The 25,918-nt window shown below is 46.8% G+C and overlaps 1 protein-coding gene across 2 annotated transcripts in view; it reads right to left on the reverse strand.

Moving 5' to 3' along the window:
• Positions 1 to 4,602: 4,602 nt before the first annotated feature.
• Positions 4,603 to 25,918, reverse strand: part of popdc2 (popeye domain containing 2) — a 31,318-nt gene continuing 10,002 nt past the window's right edge. The window contains exons 3-4 of one of the 2 annotated variants that reach the window (XM_068039940.1): positions 23,181 to 23,517; positions 4,603 to 5,504 (exon numbers count right to left, since the gene is read on the reverse strand). In XM_068039940.1, the coding sequence (XP_067896041.1) occupies positions 5,431 to 5,504; positions 23,181 to 23,517 (411 nt within the window). In that variant the 3' untranslated portion in view covers positions 4,603 to 5,430. Of the gene's footprint in view, positions 5,505 to 23,044; positions 23,518 to 25,918 lie in introns of both variants that reach the window. The other variant, XM_068039939.1, reaches the window with a different exon arrangement.

Consider the following 25,918-nt stretch of genomic DNA (forward strand, 5'->3'; position numbering starts at 1 on the left):
ACAGTATTGGCTAACATGGAAGCCAGGAAGGGTAGTTGGGTAGTCAGCAGTTTAGTGAGAATAGGAGGATGCAGAAATTTGGTTTCATGGACAAGATGAGCTCAGGGAGGGCATGAGAGAAGATAGAGAAACTAGAGAAAGTTGCAAGTTAAGGAGTAGGGCAAGGTGCGGAGACCTTGGAGGAAGTTTGGCCTGGTGGACTAGGTGAAGGGAGGGAAGTGGCAGAGGCAGCTGATCAGATGGGCTCAATCTTGGTGACAAAGAAATCCAAGACCTCACAATTGTTGGTGAGGATGGAGACGATGGGAGAGTGGGTGAATGTGACGGAAATCACCTGCCAAATGGAATCATATTAATTTTGTCATATGGGACACCACTTGAATCTTTTTTTACTGGACATTGCACATAAAAAAACCACATTGTATAAAAAGACCACAGAGCTGAACATGGTTGCATATTTGCATTTTGAGAGACAGTTGAATAGAGAGACAGTGGGAGTGCTCATTGATTCAATTAACAAGATTGATCTGGGTAATGGTGATAATCAACATTCTTTGACTGTGTAAGAGCTAGAACTCTACCCCCACTGAGTGTGACTGGAGAGCTTTGAAATCCAACAACCCTCCCAGAAGATGCTGTTTCAAACAGAGATGGCCACATGACCTACCTGCAGGATAGTCTGGGGACTTTTTGAATTGTGCCACACAGAAAGGGATGAGACTGCAAGTTGAGAAGCAAGGAGGAAGGTCTCCCCTTCTCTGACTCTATCGAGCAAAGTCCCAGGGACCCACGGTAGCAGCTTAAGCCTCAAGACAGCACCTTTTCAGCCTTCTGGTACCAGAGAAGCAAGCTTGAAATTGTGCACTGGACCCCAGTGAAAATTCCAAGACCTCCACTTCAACCAAGGACTTTACATCAAAGACAAAAGACAGTGACTGCATTGCATTTGTTGACAACTCTACTTCAGCAACCACCCCCCCCCCCCCCCCTTAATTCTTTCTCCCCCTCTGTATCTATTTGTGTGTGTGTTTCTCTCGTATGCATGCTAGTGTGGTTGCATCACATATTTCAGTAGTTTTAACTGAGTTAGTGATAAGGCTAATAAACTTGCCCTTTCTTCTTTATACCTAAGAAAACCTGTCTGATTGGTTCATTTGCAATTACAATTAGAGAGCAGCGAACAAAGATTCATTGAGGTGGTAAGCTAAAAATCACTGATTTACAAGGTAAACCCTGTTACAGCCAAACCAGGGAAGGGGTAAGAGGGGACCCTGAAACCCCTTCCCCACCCGATTGTAACATTTGAAGAAGATGGTTTGCAGTACAGAAAAGAAACTGGGGGTTATCCTTGCATTCCGGAATCATCCTGGAATAGTGAGCAGTTTTGATAGACAAGAGCAGGGTAAATGTTTCAGCCACATCTGGTAGTAGAGATTGGATAGGCTGGCTCTGTTTTCCCTGGAGCGAAGGAGGCTGAGGGGATATGATAGAGGTATATAAAATTATGAGAGGCATAGATAGGGTAGATAGCCAGAGTCTGTTTCCCATGGTAGGGGTGACTAAAACTAGAGGACATAGATTAAAGGTGAGAGGGAGGAGGTTTAAAGGGGATCAAAGGGGTAAATTTTTCACACAAAGAATAGTGGGTATTTGGAATGACCTGCCAGAGGAGGTGGTGGAGGCAGGAACAGTAGCAACATTTAAGAGGCATCTGGACAGGTTCTTGAATGAGCAAAGCATAGAGGGATATGGAATTAATGCAGGCAGGTGGGATTAGTATAGATAGGCATTATGGTCGGCATGGACGCGGTGGGCAGTAGGGCCTGTTTCTATGCTGTACGACTCTATGAATTGCTGTATCGGTTCAAGTCTGCATCCCTTGGGATTAAGGGAGCAGAGATGAGGGAGGGTACCAGGGAGAATAAAAGCAATATACTGCAGATGCTGGAAATCTGAAATAAAAACAAGAAGTGCTGGAAATACTCAGCAGGTCTGGCAGCATCTGTGGAGAAAGAAGCAAAGTTAATGCTACAGTTCAGTGACTCTTCATCAGAACTCAGTTTTTCCACCAGCATTTCTTGTTTTTATGCCAAGGAGAATAGCCAGGATGACAGAGAGTAATGGTTTTATAGGGGACTAGAGCATCAAAGCTGGAGATGAGGGTGTGGTTGAGCAGATTGATAGCTGCAGAATTTTTCTGGTGAATGGAGGGCCAAAGGCTAAATAGTTGGGATTCTGAAAGTGCAGCTGTAAATGAATTGGAACAGTTTTTCCAGGGGTGGCTCTGAAAGAAATTGTGTCGAAAGGGTGAAGGGGTATGTGAGTGGAGAGCAATACAAGGAAGTGTTCAGACATGACATCATCTGTGATTGATGCAATGGGAATAGTGAGGCCATGTGAGATGGAAAGGTCAAGGGGGTGGTCATGAATATGGGTTACGGAGTTTATATGGAGGGAGGATAAGAGGGCAGTGAATTCAGAGATGAGTTGGAAGTTGAAATCATCGAGGATGAGAAGTCACTTGGTGCAGAGGCTGAGGAAGGAAAGCAGTGAAGATATCTTGGAAAATTTTTATGGTAGTTGGGTGGGTGGTAGACAACGAGGATTTTAAATGAGAGGTGAAGGGGTGGAACAAGGTGAGATGCTCAAAGGAGAAAATGTCAGAGGAGTAAGGAGACAGACTGAGCTGTGATTTGGTGATAAGAGCCACACCGCCGCCACAACAGTCTGGACAGCGCAAATGGTGGAAGGTATAGCCAGGCAAGGAGGATTCACTTAGGGGGAAGGTGTCATCATCCCTCAGCCAGGTTTCCATCAAGGCCTTGATGTCAATGCAATCATCCACAATGAGGTCATGGATGACACAATTGAATGGATATTCTGGAGGGAGATGCAGAAAGGGGCAGGTTTTCTATTTTGTTCAGAGGATGTGGGTGTCGCTGGCCAGGCCAGCAATCATTGTCCATCCTTAATTGCCCTTGAGAAGGTGGTGGTGAGATGCCTTGAACTGTTGCAGTCCTTGGGGTGTAGGTACACCAACAGTGCTGTTCGGAAGGGAGTTGCAGGATTTTGACCCAGCGACAGTGAAGGAACAGCAATATTGTTCCAAGTTAGGATGGTGTGTGGCTTGGAAAGGAACTTGCAGATGCTGGTTTTCCCATGCGTCTGCTGCCCTTGTCCTTTGAGGAGGTAGTGGTTGCGGTTTGGAAGGTGCTGTCGAAGGAGCCTTGGTGAGTTGCTGCAGTGCATCCTGTAGTGCATTGTGCATCAGTGGTGGACGGAGTGAATATTGAAGGTGGTGGACAAGGTGCCAATCAAGCGGGCTGCTTTGTCCTGAATGATGTCGAGCTTCTTGAGTGTTGTTGGAGTTGCACCCATCTAGGCAAGTGGAGAGTATTCCATTATGTTCTTGACTTGTGCCTTGTAGATGGTGGACAGGCTTTGCGAGTCAGGAGGTGAGTTACTCGCCGTAGAATTCTCTGCCTCTGACTTACTCTTGTAGCCACAGCATTTATATGGCTGATCCAGTTCAGTTTTTGGTAAATGGTGACCCCCCAAGATGTTGATCGTGGGGGATTCAGCGATGGTAATGCCATGGAACGTCAAGGGGAGATGGTTAGATTCTCTCTTGTTTGAGATGGTCATTGCCTGGCACTCGTGTGGCACGAATGTTACTTTGCTCATATCAGTCCAAGCCTGGGTGTTGTCCAGGTCTTGTTCCATCTGAACATGGGCTGCTTCAGTATCTGAGGAGTCGCGAATGGTGCTGAACATTTGCAATCACCAGCGAACATCCCCCCCCTCTGACATTATGATGGAGGGAAGGTCTGATAGGTGATAGTTGATCGGCTGGCAGAGTCCACAGGTCAGCAGTGGGAGGGATGAGTTGAACGGGAGGCCATTGGCAAGATTAGCTCCCAGCAGGGGATGCGGGGCTGGGAAGGCTGGTAAGCCAGTAGGAGAGGACAGTGTGGTTGCTACTTGTAAGGAGGCAGCGACAAGTGTCTCAAAGGATACCAAGAGAGAGACAGAGGAAAGCTTTGGCTTATATCTCAGAGGGAGTCAAGCCTGGGACGGAAGCAGGAGAGTAGGAAGGTTGAGGAGTGCTGTAGGGTTGGGGTAGGAATTGGGAGGGCAGAGTACCTGAGAGGGGAGAAATGACAGGAGAGAGGGTTCTAGGAGAGGTAAAGAGAAAAGATTTAAAAAACAGGCATAGACAAAAAGTGGAAATAGATCTGATGGGCTTGGATCTGGAGTGGCAGCCAAAATGCACAGGTGAATGGACACAGGGCATGCTCAAGTTCCATTGGCCTCATTACATAGCAATTATTGAGATACATATATCCTGGCAGTAAACAGAGAATAGAGAGGAGACAATAGAAGAGCGTTGGAATTAACGTTAGAGGTCCTGTGGTGGGATAAAGTTGATTCTGAGTGTTTTACCAATAGAATTACTTTAATACCAATCCTAAGCTGTTAATTAATTCAGGCTTGAACATTTGTCTTGATGTCATTTTTATTGCAATTAAATTGATTTGACACTGGGATTAAGTAGAAATTATATATGAACATATATATTTTGCACACGGGTAGATGCTATTTTGTTAATCCATATTTCAATTTCACAATTACAGCTGTCTGAGTTACAGGAATGATATCTTTTTTGAAATCAGTATTATTGCTCAATTCAGATTAGCTGTCAAGTTATACAATATTAATAATTTATGTAGATAGCTTCCAACAGTGGCACAGAATTTCAAACATTTACTAATTTAAGTTTAGCATCATTATTATACCTGTTAAAATGAGATATTCCAATAAAGTTCTTATATGACTACCAGCATGATAAAAGGCAAACTAGATGGACCTTGATCTTCTTACAATTCCTATGTTCTTACTGACTTTATGTTGGCAGTAATGGTCTACCACACTTAACACATGATACAGTCAGACCTTGTTAGAATATAACCTTTCAAATCCACCTTTGTTTCCTACTTGTGAAACATGTTTCTTTCTGTATTTCTCTAGAGCACCATGTTGCTCACAGACTCCTACCAGAATTTTCAATGGAAAATATGACAATTTTCCATCACTTTTTCATACTATACCACACTATTAATGATTTTTATTTATTTTGTCTCAAGTGATTAAATATAAGTTAATAAAATAGTGATTCAATTCAGTCTAGTTCTATTAACCCTACAAATACAGTACCCCATTGTACTGCCAATGACAAATCATCCCAAACCGCTGGTATAACAACATCTGATTGTTTATTTTGGAAACCAGAGAAGCCATATTGGAATATTATGTAGGAGTGTGTTAATAAGCAAGACTACTTTTTGTTCATTTTTTCAATATTCGTTGGAAGTTTAAATAATACTTGTTTTTTTGTTTCCCTGTGCCGTGTTCCTCTCCTAGTGGTGGTACTCAGAGTTCTGGCGTCTGGGTGGGAGCCAATGGTGCGTATTCCTTCCGAATGCCACTCCAAGAATTGTTTATATCTGCAAAAAAGAACACATTTATTGAATTAAAATAAGACTAGAATAAGTTGATATAAATATTCATGCAAGTTTCTGTGGAAAGAAAAATACCTTGCTAGCTGTTTCCCAACTGGTAAGACTTCTAGGCAAAACTGGCCTTTCTGAAGAAGCCTAATTCAATCAAGTTACTGTTTAAGAACCAAGCTGGGTTGCCTGATGACACTTTATTGCATTCTATTTTTTATATTAGTAACTTACCTTCATCTGAATAGGAATGATTAAATATCAAAAATAAACTTTGTAAATTATGGGCTGTATTTTCCTAGCTCATTGGGGCCAGTCAGGGAATATGGCAGGGGAAGGCATCAGGAGGGGAGTCCGATGTCCTCCCGCCACGATGGCATTTTGCCAGTAGCAGGCACTTCAGTGGCCCAGCTGCCCACCGGGAGGGCAATTTAGCCACTTAAGGACCCTATTAAGGGCCACTTCCTGCCCCCGGGGGCATTTTGCCCTCATCAGGAGGGCTTGCGACTGCAATGAGTTCCCAAGGGGTTCCTCCTCGATGAGTACTCCATGGCCCATGGAGGGCCCTCCCGGTGGCAATGGCCACTTCCGCGGCAACAGCTCTGCTACTGCACCATGACCACCCCTCCACCTCGCCCACAAACGATTGACTGGCCCTGGCTTCCTCCCCAAAAGCTGCATCATCCTCGGGAGAGCCTCACCATTGAGGCGCCCTGTCCCTGGTATTGCAGCCTCAGCAGTGGCTACTGCTAGCGATGGTATTGCCGAGGCTGCTGAGCTGCCGGCCTTCAATTGGACAGCAGCCCTGGCAGCGGCCTGTTAATTGGCCATTGCTGGTAAAATGCCACCCCTGGGTCCCACCTTCCACTTTCAACCCCAGCATGGGACTTCCAGCTCCTCTGAAAAATTCAGCCTTATGTCTAACCTTTACCACTCCAAACAAAGGAGAGGATATATTGTTACAGGATTTGTAGTCTATATTACAACTGTATACTTTGTTTATAGGTATATAATTTTTAACCTCAGCAGTTGGTTAAGTTTTATTTATTCTTTCATGAGATGGCAAGGCCAGCATTTGTTGCCCATCCCTAGTTGCCCTTCACAACTGAATGGTTGCTAGGGCATTTCAGAGGGCAGTTAAGAGTCAACCAGATTGCTGTGGGTCTGGAGTCACATGTAGGCCAGACCAGGTAAGGACGGCAGATTTCCTTCCATAAAGGACATTATTGAATCAGATGGGTTTTTATGACAATCAATGATAGTTTCATGGCATCATTACTGAGACTAGTTTTCAATTCCAGATTTTTAGTAATTAATTGAATTTATTAATTGAAGTGAAATTCTACCAGCTGCCATGGTGGTATTTGAACCCACATTCCCAGGACATTAGCCTGGGCCACTGTATTACTAGTTCAGTGGCATTACCACTATGCCACGCGTAGTACATAATTTAATAGTCCTTGCATTTAATATGTACATGAAGTGAAAAATGTCAATTAAAACTTAATTAAAACAATACTCCCTCTGACAGCTATTCTTAATAAAAAATTTTGAGTGTTATTTTTGAGATGGTTTATTGGCAATTAATAATCACGTGCTTATAGTAGTGCTGCCTAGCAACCACATAGAATAATCAACTGATTACCAATGTTCAATGTGCAAGAGATCTCTATATCAATGCTTCTATAGGCAAGCTAGGCAGTCAGCATGTTTCAGTTTATACAACGATGACAGTCTCTTTCATAGACTATTGTGAGCCTTAAGTTCATGATAGACATCAGTATTTATGTTATAAACACTCCTTCCCTCTTTTATAATTTCCTACAGTAAAGAGCCAGTCTGTATCTATGTTTTGAGGGAAACAACTAGTGTTCCAATTGTGATATACCAGGAGAACAAGAAAGACAAAAGTGAAATGTAGTAGGGACAAAAGGTGAGCAGGGACATGCAGCAACAGTTCCAGACAACGATATAGTGAGGTATGACACAGGGTTACGACACTGGTCTTGGCCTTAAGTCAGTGGGTGAAGCTCTGAAAAAGATACAAATATGTATTAGAATTTTAAAAATGTCTTTTAGCTGCCTGATCCTGCAATGTCACAGAGAGAATACAAAGTACATCCTGACACTAGCAATCGTTTTACTCATTGCGTATGTCTCTGCAACCACAAAGGACTGAGTAAAATAATTGTGTTCTACAGTTTAAACTTTCTAACTGACCTTGTTGTCCATATAATGAGAATTCATGAAGCAAATAAGAAGGAATATGTAAAGTTTAAGAAGTTCTATATGGGTTATGTTGTGTGTGAGAACAGTTTCAGTTAGTGTGTTTCTCCCCTCTCCACATGAGAACATAACAGGCTGGATTTTGTATTCCTGCCGCTGGAAGCGGTCGCAGGCACGGAACATGGTGGCAGTCCTCCCCGGAACCCGTGCCGTCGCAATTACGCAGCGGGCGGCTATTTTGTTCATTGCAGCCACCCTCCCCCCCCCCCAATCACGTGGCAAGACGGCCTTGGCAAGGCTGTTCAGGGTGTCCCTGTTGAAGGAGCAGGTGCTGGCACCATTTTAAAAAGCTGCCAGCCCTGCAAACAGCACACCATAATCCAAAGTTCACCCCTTCCCACGCCGTTCCCATCAGAGTGCCGAGTTCACCCCTTCCCCCCCCCATCAGAGTGCAGAGTTCACCCCTTCCCCACCCATCAGAGTGCAGAGTTCACCCCTTCCCCCCCCATCAGAGTGCAGAGTTCACCCCTTCCCCCCACCATCAGAGTGCAGAGTTCACCCCTTCCCCCCATCAGAGTGCAGAGTTCACCCCTTCCCCCCCATCAGAGTGCAGAGTTCACCCCTTCCCCCCCCATCAGAGTGCAGAGTTCACCCCTTCCCCCCCATCAGAGTGCAGAGTTCACCCCTTCCCCCCCCCCATCAGAGTGCAGAGTTCACCCCTTTCCCCCCATCAGAGTGCAGAGTTCACCCCTTCCCCCCACCATCAGAGTGCAGAGTTCACCCCTTCCCCCCCCCATCAGAGTGCAGTTCACCCCTTCCCCCCCCATCAGAGTGCAGAGTTCACCCCTTCCCCCCCCATCAGAGTGCTGAGTACACCCCTTCCCCCCCCCATCAGAGTGCAGAGTTCACCCCTTCCCCCCCCATCAGAGTGCAGAGTTCACCCCTTACCCCCCCATCAGAGTGCAGAGTTCACCCCTTACCCCCCCCATCAGAGTGCAGAGTTCACCCCTTCCCCCCCCATCAGAGTGCAGAGTTCACCCCTTCCCCCCCCCCCCATCAGAGTGCATTCATCCCTTCCCCACCCATCAGAGTGCAGAGTTCACCCCTTCCCCCCCATCAGAGTGCAGAGTTCACCCCTTCCCTCCCCCATCAGAGTGCAGAGTTCATCCCTTCCCCCCCCCACATCAGAGTGCAGAGTTCACCCCTTCCCCCCCACATCAGAGTGCAGAGTTCACCCCTTCCCCCCCCATCAGAGTGCAGAGTTCACCCCTTCCCCCCCATCAGAGTGCAGAGTTCACCCCTTCCCCCCATCAGAGTGCAGAGTTCACCCCTTCCCCCCATCAGAGTGCAGACTTCATCCCTTCCCCACCCATCAGAGTGCAGAGTTCACCCCTTCCCCCCCATCAGAGTGCAGAGTTCACCCCTTCCCCCCCCACATCAGAGTGCAGAGTTCACCCCTTCCCCCCCATCAGAGTGCAGAGTTCACCCCTTCCCCCCCATCAGAGTGCAGATTTCACCCCTTCCCCCCCCATCAGAGTGCAGAGTTCACCCCTTCCCCCCCATCAGAGTGCAGAGTTCACCCCTTCCCCCCCATCAGAGTGCAGATTTCACCCCTTCCCCCCCATCAGAGTGCAGAGTTCACCCCTTCCCCCCCATCAGAGTGCAGAGTTCACCCCTTCTCCCCCATCAGAGTGCAGAGTTCACCCCTTCCCCCCCACATCAGAGTGCAGAGTTCACCCCTTCCCCCCCATCAGAGTGCAGATTTCACCCCTTCCCCCCCCATCAGAGTGCAGAGTTCACCCCTTCCCCCCCATCAGAGTGCAGCGTTCACCCCTTCCCCCCCACATCAGAGTGCAGAGTTCACCCCTTCCCCCCCCATCAGAGTGCAGCGTTCACCCCTTCCCCCCCACATCAGAGTGCAGAGTTCACCCCTTCCCCCCCACATCAGAGTGCAGAGTTCACCCCTTCCCCCCCCATCAGAGTGCAGCGTTCACCCCTTCCCCCCCACATCAGAGTGCAGAGTTCACCCCTTCCCCCCCCACATCAGAGTGCAGAGTTCACCCCTTCCCCCCCCATCAGAGTGCAGAGTTCACCCCTTCCCCCCCATCAGAGTGCAGAGTTCACCCCTTCCCCCCATCAGAGTGCAGAGTTCACCCCTTCCCCCCATCAGAGTGCAGACTTCATCCCTTCCCCACCCATCAGAGTGCAGAGTTCACCCCTTCCCCCCCATCAGAGTGCAGAGTTCACCCCTTACCCCCCCACATCAGAGTGCAGAGTTCACCCCTTCCCCCCCATCAGAGTGCAGAGTTCACCCCTTCCCCCCCATCAGAGTGCAGATTTCACCCCTTCCCCCCCCATCAGAGTGCAGAGTTCACCCCTTCCCCCCCATCAGAGTGCAGAGTTCACCCCTTCCCCCCCATCAGAGTGCAGATTTCACCCCTTCCCCCCCATCAGAGTGCAGAGTTCACCCCTTCCCCCCCATCAGAGTGCAGAGTTCACCCCTTCCCCCCCATCAGAGTGCAGAGTTCACCCCTTCCCCCCCACATCAGAGTGCAGAGTTCACCCCTTCCCCCCCATCAGAGTGCAGATTTCACCCCTTCCCCCCCCATCAGAGTGCAGAGTTCACCCCTTCCCCCCCATCAGAGTGCAGCGTTCACCCCTTCCCCCCCACATCAGAGTGCAGAGTTCACCCCTTCCCCCCCCATCAGAGTGCAGCGTTCACCCCTTCCCCCCCACATCAGAGTGCAGAGTTCACCCCTTCCCCCCCCCATCAGAGTGCAGCGTTCACCCCTTCCCCCCCACATCAGAGTGCAGAGTTCACCCCTTCCCCCCCATCAGAGTGCAGCGTTCACCCCTTCCCCCCCACATCAGAGTGCAGAGTTCACCCCTTCCCCCCCATCAGAGTGCAGAGTTCACCCCTTCCCCCCCATCAGAGTGCAGAGTTCACCCCTTCCCCCCCACATCAGAGTGCAGAGTTCACCCCTTCCCCCCCATCAGAGTGCAGATTTCACCCCTTCCCCCCCCATCAGAGTGCAGAGTTCACCCCTTCCCCCCCATCAGAGTGCAGAGTTCACCCCTTCCCCCCCATCAGAGTGCAGAGTTCACCCCTTCCCCCCCACATCAGAGTGCAGAGTTCACCCCTTCCCCCCCATCAGAGTGCAGATTTCACCCCTTCCCCCCCCATCAGAGTGCAGAGTTCACCCCTTCCCCCCCATCAGAGTGCAGCGTTCACCCCTTCCCCCCCACATCAGAGTGCAGAGTTCACCCCTTCCCCCCCCATCAGAGTGCAGCGTTCACCCCTTCCCCCCCACATCAGAGTGCAGAGTTCACCCCTTCCCCCCCACATCAGAGTGCAGAGTTCACCCCTTCCCCCCCACATCAGAGTGCAGAGTTCACCCCTTCCCCCCCCATCAGAGTGCAGCGTTCACCCCTTCCCCCCCACATCAGAGTGCAGAGTTCACCCCTTCCCCCCCCACATCAGAGTGCAGAGTTCACCCCTTCCCCCCCACATCAGAGTGCAGAGTTCACCCCTTCCCCCCCCCATCAGAGTGCAGCGTTCACCCCTTCCCCCCCACATCAGAGTGCAGAGTTCACCCCTTCCCCCCCCCCATCAGAGTGCAGCGTTCACCCCTTCCCCCCCACATCAGAGTGCAGAGTTCACCCCTTCCCCCCCACATCAGAGTGCAGAGTTCACCCCTTCCCCCCCACATCAGAGTGCAGAGTTCACCCCTTCCCCCCCCATCAGAGTGCAGCGTTCACCCCTTCCCCCCCACATCAGAGTGCAGAGTTCACCCCTTCCCCCCCCACATCAGAGTGCAGAGTTCACCCCTTCCCCCCCACATCAGAGTGCAGAGTTCACCCCTTCCCCCCCACATCAGAGTGCAGAGTTCACCCCTTCCCCCCCCACATCAGAGTGCAGAGTTCACCCCTTCCCCCCCCACATCAGAGTGCAGAGTTCACCCCTTCCCCCCCACATCAGAGTGCAGAGTTCACCCCTTCCCCCCCCCATCAGAGTGCAGCGTTCACCCCTTCCCCACCCATCAGAGTGCAGAGTTCACCCCTTCCCCCCCCCATCAGAGTGCAGAGTTCACCCCTTCCCCCCCCATCAGAGTGCAGCGTTCACCCCTTCCCCACCCATCAGAGTGCAGCGTTCACCCCTTCCCCCCCCCATCAGAGTGCAGAGTTCACCCCTTCCCCACCCATCAGAGTGCAGAGTTCACCCCTTCCCCCCCACATCAGAGTGCAGAGTTCACCCCTTCCCCCCCCCATCAGAGTGCAGCGTTCACCCCTTCCCCCCCACATCAGAGTGCAGAGTTCACCCCTTCCCCCCCACATCAGAGTGCAGAGTTCACCCCTTCCCCCCCCACATCAGAGTGCAGAGTTCACCCCTTCCCCCCCACATCAGAGTGCAGAGTTCACCCCTTCCCCCCCACATCAGAGTGCAGAGTTCACCCCTTCCCCCCCACATCAGAGTGCAGAGTTCACCCCTTCCCCCCCCCATCAGAGTGCAGAGTTCACCCCTTCCCCCCCACATCAGAGTGCAGAGTTCACCCCTTCCCCCCCACATCAGAGTGCAGAGTTCACCCCTTCCCCCCCCACATCAGAGTGCAGAGTTCACCCCTTCCCCCCCCCATCAGAGTGCAGCGTTCACCCCTTCCCCACCTCGGTGGCGCCAGTTTTCCCTGGACGGGAAAGTAAAGACGTGTGAGTGCTGCACGTTGCACTGAGTATCAGAAACTGAAGGTAAGATCGCTGTGGTTTATATCTTAATTTATGCAAATATGTTATTTAAATATGCTAATTCGGGTCCCATCGCAGAGCAGCTGAGGGACTGACACGGAGCTGCCCAGCCGACGGGAAGATCGGGCCTGACAATCCCGCCGTCGGGTTTCCGTGGCGGCCGCTCCAATTTTCCGACCCCTCCCGCCACAGAACCCGATGTCAGGCTGGGAACAAAATCCAGCCCAACCTCTCTCTACTAGTATAACTGGGATACAAGCTCAGTCGAAATAAATCCACATCCTTCCATTAGTAGTGTAGCATGTTACGTTACTGGGTTGCCTGCTGCAGTTTATTCTACGCAAAGAAACTGAAAGCAAATTAACTGAAACATTGACTGTGCAATTTGGATACATAGGCCTAGGTTTGCACACTCATCACTCTGCAATTTTCCCACGCCCTATTCATTTCAATGGATTGAAAAAATTTAGGCTAGTGAGTACACAGTAGAAACCCTGAACCATTAAATTAATGCCAGCATATCCTTTGTAAACATCCTAATTAAAATTTGATAATTTAATACCATGTCAGGTAACAGCCACAGTAAACACAGAACTTATGTTCCTCAGCAATGAGAAATGCCCATATTTAACTGTCTGAGAAACATGTACAATATCACATCAGATCGACCACAGAGGCTTCACTATGATCTGCACAAACATTGCATCCAACTCCACATCATCTAAGTGGAACTTACCTGACCAATTTCTGGATCAAACCTGGAATTTCCCCTCATGTATAATAGACTGAAATACAATAAATATTGAGGGACCAGAGCTAAATGCACTTTTGTCTAGCCTTAACTTAGTGTAGTCATAAATAGGAAATCTGTTACTGCTATTATATCATGTTCTCTCTTTTCAAGTTTTTTTTATCCATCCGCCATAATTGGCTAGCTTTAAATAGGAACCTAAAATCAAGACCACAACTTCTCCACATCTCATGCCACTATAATCAGCCAGTATGGAATCTGTACTTCTTGCAGAATGCAATACATTGTGATTTTTATTGCTTCTCTCCCAGGGTCAAATGGTTGACTTAGTGGTCTGGCTGAGAACTTACGAAACTCATTAGCTGTAAGGTATTACATACATTATATACAAAATCTGAATAAACTGTCCTACAAAATCTCACCACTAGGCCTAAATTTAAATTTCAAGTAAGTTCCATTGCTGCCTAGCACGAAGTACGTTCCACAATTATCTGGAAGTGTTTCCTTTAACTTTAAAGGTGCTGAAAGAATTGTCCATAAATGAAGGTGCTGAAATGGCAAATGAAGAACAGAGGTCAGCCATAGAACATAAGCAAATGTTACGTGCATTACAGCAGGAACAGCAGAGGCTTTAGGGGAACTGGGTGGTACAATAAGATAAACTTTATGTATCAGGATGAGCACAATCAACACAAGACAAATGAAGTACATTCCACCATGGAAATAAATCCACAGTAAGAGACTGCTGTCCAATACAACACTAATTTTGCATTCATTTGCTAGTCACATTTGGTTAATACGCCAGTCACAAATGATTAAGAAGGACAGAAAATGGAAAAGTCACCTTGGTGCAGTATGGGGTGTTTATCTGCATTTGTCATTAATTAGATTAACTAGAGCTGCACACGTACAATTTACATTTCATCTGATCCATGTTGTATCATTGCTGTGCAAAAGTGAAATTTAGAAATCATTTAGTACCCCAGCACTGTCATCTTTCACTTAAAGAAAACTCTTGCACTTACATAGTGCTTTATCACATCTGTCAAAATGTTACAAACCACTTCACATAAAATTAATTATATAAACAATTACTGGTAAATGCAGCATTTAAGGGGCAGTCATATACTAAAGATGGCACTATAAAAAACATGTTATGACACTACAATAAATGTTTCCGTTTCAGTAGGTTTACATTCAGATCCTTCAAAAGGATATGAAACGCAAACTGTGGAATGTGAAAAATATTTTGCCCATTGAGCCATTCCCCCACAGTAACAGAGACAGTTTGTATGACAGTTTATATAGTTTTTTCCTATTTTGTCCAAATATCCTACAGGAAGCAATTAAATACAAATAAAACTTCTAAGCAAGAAAGAAGAAATGGCTTGCATATAAAGGTGCCTTACCGTGTCCTCAGCATTTTACAATCAACTGAACTTACTCCAGATATTACCACATCCTGATTATTTGGGACGTGAACTCATTATCTTCTTACATAAGAACATAAGAACTAGGAGCAGGAGTAGGTAATTCAGCCCCTCAAGCCTGCTCCACCATTCAATATGATCATGGCTGATCTGATCTCGGCCTCAACTCCATTTTCCTGCCCGTTCTCCATAACCCTTCAACGCATTGCAAATTAAAAATCTGTCTATCTCCTCCTTAGATTTATTCAATGTCCTGACATCCACCGCACTCTGGGGTAGTGAACCCCTCATCTCTGGAATCAATCTAGTGAACCTCCTCTGAACTGCCTCCAGTGCAACTACATCCCTCCTCAAGTAAGAAGACCAAAACTATACACAATACTCCAGGTGCGGTCTCACTAATGCCTTGTACAGTTGCAGTAACACTTCCCTACTTACCCAGAAGCAACAGTACTACCACTGAACCTTGCCCCCACCCATAACTAGTGGTACACCATTTCTGGAGTGAGAGGTTTAGAGCATGCATCCATTAAGTTTATTAAGTTTTTAATACATTAAAATTAATAGGGATGCACCATTTTTAAACATAGAGACATAGGTCAAAAAGCCGGGGGTGATTCCGCCTCTGGCGAGCCTGAGAGTTATGCTATGATTTTACGTGGCCCTGGCCTTTAATTGACCTTGGGCATGACTTCCGCCCCTCTGAAGTAAGAAGTCCCACCTCCACGACCTGCTGGCCAATCAGCGAGCTGGCAGCTCTCAGTCCCGGCAGCACCACTGGGAACGGTGGCCACACCTGGGACTGCAGGCAGGGAGTGGAGCAAGAGGGACGCCGGCCCTGAGAAAGAGGTAAGTTTGTGGGGTCTCGCAAGGGACAATTGGCTGGGCCCCAGCAAGGCAAGCGGGGGGAATGCATTTCAGTGGGGGCCTGGGCCATGGGAATGCCCTCTGTGGAGCACAGGATCCTGATCAGGAAGCCCCCACCACCCCCCCCCCCCAGCCCGCAAGGAAGCCACCAGGTTTTACTGGGCGGCCTCCTGGGGATCCTGAACCGCCCGCCCTCCGCTGGTAATATGCCAGTGGCAGCGAGAGGAGGCCCTTAAGTGGCAGTTAATTGGCCTGGGGCGGGTGGGCCGTTTCTCGCCACTATCCCTCGTAAAATTGCAGTGGGGCAGAAAGGCGATGGGAATGGCAGCCCCGCCTCCCACTAAATTTTACGACCCCCCCCACCCCCCCACCCCACCTCCAGCCGACAGCCCACTCTTGTGGGGAGGGGCTGTAAAATTCTGGCCATAGAGTCATTTAGGGCATAGTAGGAGGCCATTTGGCCCATCGAGTCCATGCCGACTCTCTGCGGAGCAATCCAGTCAGTCTCATTTCCCCGCTCGTTCTCTGCTGCCCTGCAAGTTTATTTCCTTCAAGTATCCATCCAATTTCCTTTTGAAATCATTGATTGTCTCTGCCTCCACCATCCCCGTGGGCAGCGAGTTCCAGATCATTACCACTTGCTGCATAAAAAAGTTCTTCCTCACATTCCCCCTGCATCTCTTGCCCAAAGCCTTTATTCCCCCTAGTCCTTGTACCATCAGTTAATGGGAACAGTTTCTCCTTGTCTAACTTATCTAAGCTTGTACACTATTTTGTACACCTCTATCAAATCTCCCCTCAATCTCCTTTGGTCCAAGGAGAAAAAACCCAGCTTTTCCACAAAAATTAAAGCAAAATACTGCAGTTGTTGGAAAAGCTGGGATAAAAACAGAAAGTGCTGGAAATACTCAGCAGGTCAGGCAGCATCTGTGGAGAGAGAAGCAGTGTTAATGTTTCAGGCCAGTGACCTTTCATCAGAACTGGCAAAGGTAAGAAAAATATTAGATTTCAAGCAAGTGAAGGGGTGGAGGGGGGGGGGGGGGGGTGGGGAATGGTGGTGGTGTTGGGGAAGATGTCATGGGACAAAGACAAAGAATGTGTTACAAAAACAAGGAATGCTGGAATCACTCAGCAGGTCTGGCAGCATCTGTGGAAAGAGAAGCAGAGTTAACGTTTTGGGTCAGTGACCCTTCTTCGGACCCTCCTATTCCATGAGCCTCAGTTTTGTTAACCAGCCTTTTATGTGGTACTTTATCAAACGCTTTCTTAAAATCCATATAGACAACATCCACTCCATTCCTTTCATCAACCTTCTCTGTTACTTCATCAAAAAATTCAATTAGATTCATCAAGCATGATCTCCCTTTTACAAATCCATGCTGGCTGCCCTTAATTAACTCAAAGCTCTCCAAGTGCCTGTTGATATTTTCCCTGATTATTGTTTCTAAAACCTTCCCACTGATGTTAAACTAAAAGCAAATACTGCAGATGCTGGAAATCTGAAATAAAAACAAGAAATGCTGGAAATACTCAGCAGGTCTGGCAGCATTTGTGGAGAGAGAAGCAGAGTTAATGTTTCAGGTCAGTGACCCTTCTTCGGAACTGGCAAATATTAGAAATGTCAAAGGTTATAAGCAAGTAAAGTGGGGGTGGGGCAATAACAAAGGAGGTGTAGATTGGACAAGGCCACAGAATAGCTGACCAGAAGGTCATGGAGCAAAGGCAAACAATGGTGTGTTGAAAGACAAAGCATTAGTACAGATAGGGTGTTAACGGAGTGAAAATTGAACAGCAGCAAGTACAAACATGAAAAAAAAACAGTGGGTAAGCAAACTGAACAAACTAAGATGAAATAAAATAAACATATAAAAAAAATGTAAAAAAATGTAAAAAAAGAAAAAATAACTAAAAATAAAAGTAAAATGGGGGGCCCGTCATGCTCTGAAATTATTGAACTCAATGTTCAGTCCGGCAGGCTGTAGTGTGCCTAATCGGTAAATGAGATGCTGTTCCTCGAGCTTGCGTTGATGTTCACTGGAACACTGCAGCAAGCCCAGGATAGAGATGTGAGCATGAGAGCAGGGGGTAGTGTTGAAATGGCAAGCAACCGGAAGCTCAGGGTCCTGCTTGCAGACTGAGCAGAGGTGTTCCGCAAAGCGGTCACCCAGTCTGCGCTTGGTCTCAGCGATGCATCTACTATTTCTATTACACAGAGCAACTAATTGCTTGACGAAAATCAGCAGAGCCAGGAAGCTTTTAAAAAAATGCCTTGCCATTCCTAGGGCCTTAAGTACGCTGCAGCAATGTTCATCCTTCTCCAGTTAAGGCAGGTACCTCATTGTCACCAGCACCCACCTAAAATATTGAAACTGGCTTTATTCTGGTAAGTGGGTCAGGTTCAGGGACACAAACAACTGGAAGAGGGAAATCCAACTCTGCCGTACTTCTGCCAGAGGACATGGGTCAGAGGAAATTTGGTCCCTTAGTGTTTTATACTTTTAAACCTACTGGTGCGAGACAGCCTTGTAGCAGACATTTGCTGCTTTAATGAGAACACAAATTGACAGCTCTTTTTGTGGGACTTCACCTGAATTAGTTTAAAGACTAACCTACCTAGTGGGTTCAAGTAAAAGGCTTTATTCTAAAGTAACACTTGGATACTATTTTCTGTGTCAGGGCAACATAGGTCAGTGGTGCTCAGTTGGCAAGTTCTTGACTTGAAAGTTGCTGAACTCATTCCAGTTGTGTGAAAGCATGATACATGCCTTCTCTTCAGCACTCCATCATTGGGAGGTGAGAATTTGCTTTACTTGTCCTTAGGGGATTTTAAAAAGTGGCAACAGCAGTGCCCCATGGTTCAATGAGGAGACCATAGAAACCTTACAGCAGCATTGACAGTAGTGACAGAACATCCTCTTTTCTCCAATGTTAGCTGTACGGTGAGACAGAGGTCACTGATAATGTTGTTGACATAAGTACTGTACAGGAAATCTTAATTCAATGTAAAAAGTTCAGTAACCTCACCAGGAGTGGAAGGTAGGAGATTGGGTATTGCTGGAAATAGAGACATGTTATCAAAGCTTTTCGTCTTGCACTCATCAGGACAATCTGCAAGAATGCCAATGCAGATTGTCCTGATGAGTGCAAGACAAACAGCTTTGACAACATGTCTCTATTTTAAGCAATACTCAAATTCTGTACTACCAAACAACTATTTGTAGGAGACTGTATTGTGACTTCATAGTTAGGCAGTTCTTCTTCTTCTTCTTTGGCCTCCTTGTCTCAAGAGACAATGGGTAAGCGCCTGGAGGTGGTCAGTGGTTTATGAAGCAGCGCCTGGAGTGGCTATAAAGGCCAATTCTAGAGTGACAGACTCTTCCACAGGTGCTGCAGATAAAATTGGTTGTCGGGGCTGTTACACAGTTGGCTCTCTCCCTGCGCTTCTGTCTTTTTTCCTGCCAACTGCTAAGTCTCTTCAACTCGCCACGCTTTAGCCCCGCCTTTATGGTTGCCCGCCAGCTCTGGCGATCGCTGGCAACTGACTCCCATGACTTGTGATCAATGTCACAGGACTTCATGTCACGTTTGCAGACGTCTTTAAAGCGGAGACATGGACGGCCGGTGGGTCTGGTACCAGTGACAAGCTCGCTGTACAATGTGTCCTTGGGGATCCTGCCATCTTCCATACGGCTCACATGGCCAAGCCATCTCAGGTGCTGCTGGCTTAGTAGGGTGTATATGCTGGGGATGTTGGCCACCTCAAGGACTTCTGAGTTGGAGATACGGTCCTGCCACCTGATGCCAAGGATTCTCCGGAGGCAGCGAAGATGGAATGAATTGAGATGTCGCTCTTGGCTGACGTACGTTGTCCAGGCCTCGCTGCCGTAGAGCAAGGTACTGAGGACACAGGCTTGATACACTTGGACTTTTGTGTTCTGTGTCAGTGCGCCATTTTCCCACACTCTCTTGGCCAGTCTGGACATAGCAGAGGAAGCCTTTCCCATCCGCTTGTTTAATTCTGCATCGAGAGACAGGTTACTGGTGATAGTTGAGCCTAGGTAGGTGAACTCTTGAACCACTTCCAGAGTGTGGTCGCCGATATTGATGGATGGAGCATTTCTGACGTCCTGTCCCATGATGTTCGTTTTCTTGAGGCTGCTGGTTAGGCCAAATTCATTGCAGGCAGCTGCAAACCTGTCAATAGGTCTCTGCAGACACTCTTCAGTGTGAGATGTTAATGCAGCATCCTCAGCAAAGAGGAGTTCCCTGATGAGGACTTTCCGTACTTTGGTCTTCGCTTTTAGACGGGCAAGGTTGAAAAACCTGCCCCCTGATCTTGTGTGGAGGAAAATTCCTTCTTCTGAAGACTTGAATGCATGTGAGAGCAGCAGTGAGAAGAAGATCCCAAACAGTGTAGGTGCGAGAACACAGCCCTGTTTCACGCCACTCAGGATTGGAAAAGGGTCTGATGAGGTGCCGCTATGCTGAATTGTGCCTTTCATATTGTCATGGAATGAGGTGATGATACTTAGTAGCTTTGGTGGGCATCCAATCTTTTCTAGTAGTCTGAAGAGACCACGTCTGCTGACGAGGTCAAAGGCTTTGGTGAGATCAATGAAAGCAACGTAGAGGGGCATCTGTTGTTCACGGCATTTCTCCTGTAGCTGGCGAAGGGAGAACAGCATGCTCGAAAGCATGCAGATCTCTCTGCTCGAAAGCCACACTGTGCCTCAGGATAGACACGCTCAGCCAGCTTCTGGAGCCTGTTTAAAGCGACTCGAGCGAAGATTTTCCCCACTATGCTGAGCAGGGAGATTCCACGGTAGTTGTTGCAGTCACCGCGGTCACCCTTGTTCTTATAGAGGGTGATGATATTGGCATCGCGCATGTCCTGTGGTACTGCTCCCTCGTCCCAGCACAGGCAAAGCAGTTTGTGCAGTGCTGAAAGTATAGCAGGCTTGGCACTCTTGATGATTTCATTGGTAATGCCGTTCTTCCCAGGGGCTTTTCCGCTGGCTAGAGAATCAGTGGCATCACTGAGTTCCGATTTTGTTGGCTGTACGTCCAGCTCATCCATGACTGGCAGAGACAGGGCTGCATTGAGGGCGGTCTCAGTGACAACATTCTCCCTGGAGTACAGTTCTAGGTAGTGTTCCACCCAGCAGTCCATTTGCTTGCGTTGGTCAGTGATTGTGACCCCTGATTTAGATTTGAGTGGGGCAATCTTCTTGAAGGTTGGCCCAAAAGCTCTCTTAATGCCATCATACATTCCTCTGATATTTCCTGTGTCAGAGGCCAGCTGAATATGACTGCATAGGTGTTGCCAGTAGTCATTTGCGCAGTGCCTGGCTGTTCTTTGTGCAGCGCTTCTGGCAGCTTTAAGTGCTACGGATGTTAACTCGCTGGGGGCTTTCTTGTAGTTCAGCAGTGCAATGCGCTTAGCGGCTATGACAGGTTCCAGCTCTTCAATGTGAGATTGAAACCAGTCTGCATTCCACTTCACACGATTGCCATAGGTGGTCATTGCTGAGTCATAGATGGCGTCTCTGATGTGGGCCCACTTGGTCCCTACATCCCCTGTGGGAGTGTTTTGGAGGGCTTTTTCAAGTGAATTTAGAAACTTACGGAACAGCTGTGGATGAGAAATTCTGCTAGTGTTGATGCGCGGGCGGCCCTTCTGCTTGGAGTGATGCAGCTTCTTTGGTTTGAGGCTAACCTTGCTGCACACCAGGGAGTGGTCGGTGTCGCAGTCCGCACTGTGGAAGCTGCGTGTGATTTGAACGCTGTTTAAAGAGGCTCACCTTGTGACGATGAGGTCCAGCTGGTACCAACGACGTGATCTTGGGTGCTTCCAAGAAACCTGGTGACAGGGTTTAGTGTGAAAGAACGAGTTGGTGATGCAGAGGTTGTGATAGGTACACAACTCAAGCAGTCTCTGTCCATTCTCATTCATCCTTCCAATGCTATAGCGCCCAAGGCAGGAGGGCCATGACTATTTGTAGGAGACTGTATTGTGACTTCATAGTCAGGCAGTGCAGCAACTATTATTGGCATAAGCTGTTGTAACCATCCTTACATTAGCTAACTAGCCATCATTGTTCATTAGGCAGCACTCTATCTTTCTCAGCGTCTGCTTTTCTCACCATTACTTCCTTCATTAAAGCCTCAAATGTATAACCCCCTTTCATTTACAGTATCCACATGATAAAGATGTTGCCTACCTGTTTTTAGTTACTGTCAGGATGTGAGCAGTGGTGACAACGTTGCATTTATTGCCAATCCCTATAGAAAGCAACAGTGGGCCTTCTTTGTGGACTGCTGCAGTCCTTGTGATGGTGGTGCTCCTATGAGGGTGTTTGGGTTAGTATCTTGCAATTCCTAACCTGTGATGATGAAGGAATAAAAATATATGTCCAAGTCAAGATGATGTATGGCTTGGAGGGGAACTTGGAGATAATGGTTTTTCCCATGTTATTTCTTGTTTGTCCTTCTCACATGTAGAGGTCACAGGGACAGAGGCACTCTAAAATTAACCTGAGTATTCTTAATCTCCAAGGAACTAATTTTTCAATTTTCTTTTCAAAACAAAAGGAAATAATGGACAGTCTTAAAATTAAGCCATCCTGATGGTTACCAAGGAAGCGGGTATTCACCTGTAAGATCCTTTATTGATGCTCATAGACTAATTGATTGGCAATTGACTGATACTGTTGTGTGTCGGAGAAAGGAGCATTTAGAACTACATGTGCAACGAATGACATCATGGATTTTACTGGAAAAGTGATGAAATTGCTTTGTCTGGCAAACAATTCATCAGGCACCCACTTGATGCGTTAGTGGACTGCAGGTTGGTTGATCCTTACATTCTATGAACTGGTGCAGACTGACATAACTGAAACAAAATTAGCACCACTATAGGGTTTGTTTCAAATATTTGAAAGTATGAAGCAATATGCAAGATATAGTAATCAAAGAGAAGCCCATACTGGAGTAAAATCAAAAGCACCATAATATTTGAAGATAAATTAAAACAAAAATGTATGTAAAACTTAGTCTACTTTAATTTAAAAAATTTTTTTTAGTCCATCTGGCAATAGGACGGGGTTTCTGTAACCAGTAAAAAAAATAATGAAATGTCTTTACAAAGCTAAGGAATGACTGTGCTGAGGAACTGAATGCCTTCCTATTAATGGGGAAATAGCTTTGTAATAAAGCAATGCTTAGACGCAGTGAAGCAGATTCTTAGTTTTGGTCTTTTGGATGACAGCTTTTCTAGAGTTATGACCACATTGTACCTCCATGTTTAGTATTAAGCACTAAAAGAGAAAGTAATATACAGGGTGTTAAAGGGAAACTGTTTTTCATCTAACTTAACAATGTACCCCAATGTCAGCACAACACCCCAACTGCTCAAGGATAGCTTTTCCACTTACCACATACTGTCACTGTGGTCCAGTAGAATCAGATAGCCAAGTTAGTTCTGTTAGGTGTAGTTGTAAGCTTTGAAGCAGCAGTGTACTTACACATGAATGGACAGTGACAGGATTTTATCACATTTACTGGACCACTATTTCATGTACTCCCTTTCACTGGTATATTCCATAAATGATCCAGTCATATCTGCAAAGTCCTCCAGAACTAGGCTGGTGGAATCCTCACCAATCAGGTCGTTGCTGTCTGGCCATGACTTTTTAAAGGGAGACTCCTGAGGCCTAAATGGGCTCTGAGGAACATAATGGGGACTCTCTGCAATCTTCTCCTTCTCAGCTTCGACAGAAGGTGCTAACACATGGTAAAGACTGGGTAGACGGATATCATAGCGGACCCCACCCCTGCAGTAGAGCTTGTCAATAAGAGAATAAAGTTTGTCTGCAATGTCATTTCCAAGCATAACAGTGAAAAGGCGTGCAATATATTGATGTTTAGCCAAGAGCAGAAATAGCTTCCTTCTCTTCCACGTCACATAGCAACAGTCTGTTTCTGCTGTCAGTGTCACCTGCAAAACAGATACATTGAGATGTTCAGTAACTTCAATGTGACTGAAGCAAATTGTCAAAAGATACAAATTCTCAGCACTATCAAAATGAACATAATGTGCTCATATTCAATCTGTAGACAAGTTGCTTATTTTAAGAGCCAACTTATGTATTTTCTACAGTACCGGTCTCACACAATCATGCTCCCGCCAGCGAGCCTTGCCAACTAATGGCCAGAAAATCAGGGGAAACATACCCAAAATGTCCTAATATACACCCCAAGCTAGCAAAGCTCCCTGATGAGAATATATTTTCATCAAACCAGCCCCTATATGTCCAGATTGGAAAGAGAAAGTTGGCCATGTGTAAATTTTCTTAATGGAGATCAAATCCAATTTTTGCAAGTTTGTGTGACAAGATGAGGGAAAATGTACTTTAAAAATTAGTATGTCAAAATGAAACTCATTGTATATATATCATTGTAGTTGGATTATCTGAGTTAAAGTCCCAGTAAATTCAAGGTACTCAAATTACTAAAGTAAGAGAAAATCCTGGAAACACTCAGTGGGTAAGGCAGAATCTATCGAGAGAGAAAGGTAAGGTTAATGTTTCAGGTCGATGTCCTTTAGTCAGGACTGGTTTTATTTTGGATTTCTAGCAGCTACAGTATATTGCTTTTTGCTTTATTAACATTCAAATTATGGATGCTTTAAAGTAGTTTGTATGTTAACCAGTTCATGCCAATCAGTCAAATAATTATTGTTGAAATCGAGCAACAGCTTTGTGATCTCCTGTTACTTGTTTCTTACTGCCTCAACCAAGGGTGGGCTAACAGCATCAGAAAATCAGAAGTATTATCTTATTTGTAAATAAATCTATTCGTTTTAGTCAGACTGTGGTCCTTTTAGTTGGAGAAAGTGGTGGGCATCCCATGAGGTCTCCAATGCAACATATTGCAGTTAAGGAGTAACAGTTAGTCCCACAGTACACTATTTCACTCACAGCATGCATAAGGGTTTAGATTCATAGCAGATCAGATCTGTTTAAGGAAGCTACCTTTTTTGCTGTGAAAATAATTTATTATTGTTGGAAGAAAGAATGACACAATTTTTTGAGATAACTGGTCAAACATTTGCCATTTTTCCCCAGTTGTTTATTTACAAATTTCATGATAACTGAATTAATAAATTACCACATCATTTATTATCCATTAGCATAATACTAACAGAGTGGGTGGAATTTTCAAATGACAGTCCCTGCTGAAATGGCAAGATCTGCAGCAGGTCACGAACCCGTTGACAGTTTCATCGGGCTTTACTGTGGCTCTTTAACTGAGCCATGGCATAGCACCCCGCCTCCGGGTTTCCTGGCCAATCAGAGACGCAGGCAGGGTGACACGCTGGAACTGTCAAAGAAAGGATTTCTAATTAAAGGGACCCTGGCATGGTTCAGAAAGGCTCAACTACACATAGATTTTTGTGGCCACGGTAGCCTCAGCAATGGAGAAGAGACCTGGGGAGGCTTCTCCTCGGGTCTCTCATTCTTACCTGGAGGTCCTGATACAGGATCTGAGGGACTGCAGTGAGGTGAGCTCTTGCAAGGACAGGAGAAAGAGGACAGACTCTCCAACCAAGCAAGTATGGATGGAAATGACCAAGGAAGTCAGCAGCAGAAGTGTGGTCCCTCCAATCTGGAGAAAGGGAACCAAGAGGATCCAGGACCTCAGGAGGACAGTTAAGGTGAGTGGCATAGCATTTTCAGGTGTCAAGCCCCACATTCTGAATTGCCCAGCATTCTCCTGCAAAGCACTCCTCAGGACAACACACCTTACAGCTCCACTCACTCTCTCTCCAGGCACCTCACATTCCCATCTAAACAGGCAACACCCACACTCATACTCATCCTATTGTCCTCTCGCACCCATGCCTCACAGTCATCTTCCACGAATGTTGTCCTTTCCTGCTATCCACAAAGCCATTTCTAACACTCATAACTCTCTTCTTTTTCTCCTTGCAGAAGAGAACACACAAGCTTAGGGAGGGAACAGACTTGGGTGTTGGCCCTCTGGGAAAAGACACCTTTACGGCCTACTGGGCCAGGAGGCTTCAGATGTCAGCAATGACCTGCCATGAAAGCCTGAGAGAAGAAGTGCTTTGAACAGCAAACTCTCACCTGGCCATGACTGGAGCTTTTCAGTTTCATTGATCAAGGGCTTCCCAGCCTGTCAATTTCACTGAAGAAGCACTTCCCACTGCACTTACCTGGTTAACCCTGGCAAACTGCTGGAAGCTCGGGAAATATATCTGCTGGCTGTTAAAACCAGAATGCAGAGTTAAAGAGACACTTAATTGTCTATTTGCACAATCTAATTAACTTCCTGACAGCTTCAAGGGGGTTTCCTGCTAGTCTTTAAACACACCC

This window comes from Heterodontus francisci, chromosome 10 (genome assembly GCF_036365525.1).
Source record: "Heterodontus francisci isolate sHetFra1 chromosome 10, sHetFra1.hap1, whole genome shotgun sequence".
Lineage (NCBI taxonomy): Eukaryota > Metazoa > Chordata > Chondrichthyes > Heterodontiformes > Heterodontidae > Heterodontus > Heterodontus francisci.